The sequence below is a fragment of the Entamoeba dispar genome, genomic scaffold (genome assembly GCF_000209125.1).
Source record: "Entamoeba dispar SAW760 scf_1105229462851 genomic scaffold, whole genome shotgun sequence".
Classification (NCBI taxonomy): domain Eukaryota; phylum Evosea; order Mastigamoebida; family Endamoebidae; genus Entamoeba; species Entamoeba dispar.
In genome coordinates this window covers 1-1,900 of record NW_001855399.1, presented here as the reverse complement: position 1 = coordinate 1,900, position 1,900 = coordinate 1, and the positions used below count along the sequence as shown (strand labels likewise).

Here is a 1,900-nt window from a genome sequence, read left to right as displayed (position 1 = left end):
TAACAATGATAAATAATACAGAAATGAACAAAAATATAAATACAAAATAAAAGAACAAATTTTCATAAAAACGATAAAAATATGAATATAAAATAAAAATAAATACAAATAACATTACATTAACAATAATATTAATAATTTTATGTAATGATTATAAAAAAATGTAAAATAAATAAATAAATAAACATCATTAGAAGAATAAAGAAAATATAATAATTCTTCATTCGTTAGTATTTAATGAAATGATAATAACTATATAATAACAATGACAAAAGAGTATACAAGAGAAGATAGAGAACGATGTGGATTGAACATTCCAGAAGAATTTAATGCAATTGACTATGAATGTTTTATGGGATGTTGTGATATTGATAAAATTAATATTCCTACAAATATTACATCATTAGGAAATAAATGTTTTTATAGGTGCAAATCATTAACGTCTATTAATATACCAACTTCTGTTATTAAAATAGGAAAATATTGTTTTAGTGGATGCGAATTGTTAAAGTCAATTACTGTTCCATGTTCAGTTAATGACATAGGAAATGAATGTTTTGGTGAATGTCCATCATTAACATCAATTGATATTGAAAATGTTCAATTTATTAGTGAGGATAGAATGTTTGTAGGAAAAGAAAAACTAGCATCAATTCCTGTTAATAACTTAAAAAGAATTAATGGAATGTCAATAAGAAAAAGAGATGTTAATGGGTTTGTTATTCCTACATCAATCACTGAAATAACGGATGGTTGTTTTGAAGGGTGTATGCCATTAAAATCAATTAACATACCAACATCTGTTAGTAAAATTGGAAGGGATTGTTTTAAAGAATGTAAGTCATTAATATCAATTAATATACCAACGTCTGTTAGTGAATTCGGATGGGATTGTTTTAGAGAATGTTATTCATTAACATCAATTGATATTGGAAATGTTCAATTTATTAGTGAGGATAGAATGTTTGTAGGAAAAGAAAAACTAGCATCAATTCCTATTAATAACTTAAAAAGAATTAATGGAATGTCAATAAGAAAAAGAGATGTTGATGGGTTTGTTATTCCTACATCAATCACTGAATTAGGAGATGGATGTTTTAAAGAATGTTCATCATTAAGATATATTAATATACCAACATCTGTTAGTAAAATAGGAGGTTGGTGTTTTGAGTTATGTTCATCATTAAAATCAGTTAATATACCAACATCCATTAGTGAATTAGACTGTAGTTGTTTTAGAGAATGTTATTCATTAACAACAATTAATATACCAACGTCTGTTAAAAGTATAGACATGTTCTGTTTTTATAAATGTAAATCATTGGCATCAATTGATATACCAACATCAGTTAAAGAAATAGGATATGATTGTTTTAGTGGATGTAAATGTGAAAAAAAACTAAAGAACGATAAGAGAATAGGGAAAATCTACGTCCATTATGCTTATTATGATGACACATGTGTTGTTGTCTAAGTGAAATGAATTTTTAATAAATTTAAAGTTTTAACAAAGAAAATAATAAATGATGAAAAGAAAGAATAAAATGAAAGTAATTTTTATGAATAATATAACAAGATAAGAACAGATATAACATAATTAGATAATGAGAATATAACAATGAATGAATAATATAAAATAAAGAATAAATAAATAATTATTGAATTAAATCAAATAAGAAAAAGATAAAAATGAATTAATTAATTAGATGAATATTATATTTTCATTTTATAAGAATGAAATGATTAATTTTCAATAATTTTATAATTATCAATGATATATTGATTGATAATAAACATTAAATCATTTCAAATAGAATAAATATTAATTTAATAACATTTATAAACATTATATAATGTTATTTCTTATTTTAAATTAATTTTTATTTTCATTATATTTTAT

General features: G+C 22.2%; 1 protein-coding gene across 1 annotated transcript, besides 4 other annotated features; it reads left to right on the top strand.

Moving 5' to 3' along the window:
* The first annotated feature begins 29 nt into the window (after positions 1 to 29).
* Positions 30 to 216: a microsatellite.
* A 49-nt stretch (positions 217 to 265) lies between these two features.
* On the top strand, positions 266 to 1,474 carry EDI_116700 (uncharacterized protein; the record flags this gene model as incomplete). Its single annotated transcript, XM_001740292.1, has 1 exon — positions 266 to 1,474. The coding sequence occupies one exon, from the start codon at positions 266 to 268 to the stop codon at positions 1,472 to 1,474; it is 1,209 nt and encodes a 402-aa protein (XP_001740344.1).
* Positions 1,475 to 1,509: 35 nt separating this feature from the next.
* Positions 1,510 to 1,689: a microsatellite.
* Positions 1,560 to 1,713: a microsatellite.
* Positions 1,714 to 1,900: a sequence feature (AT_rich).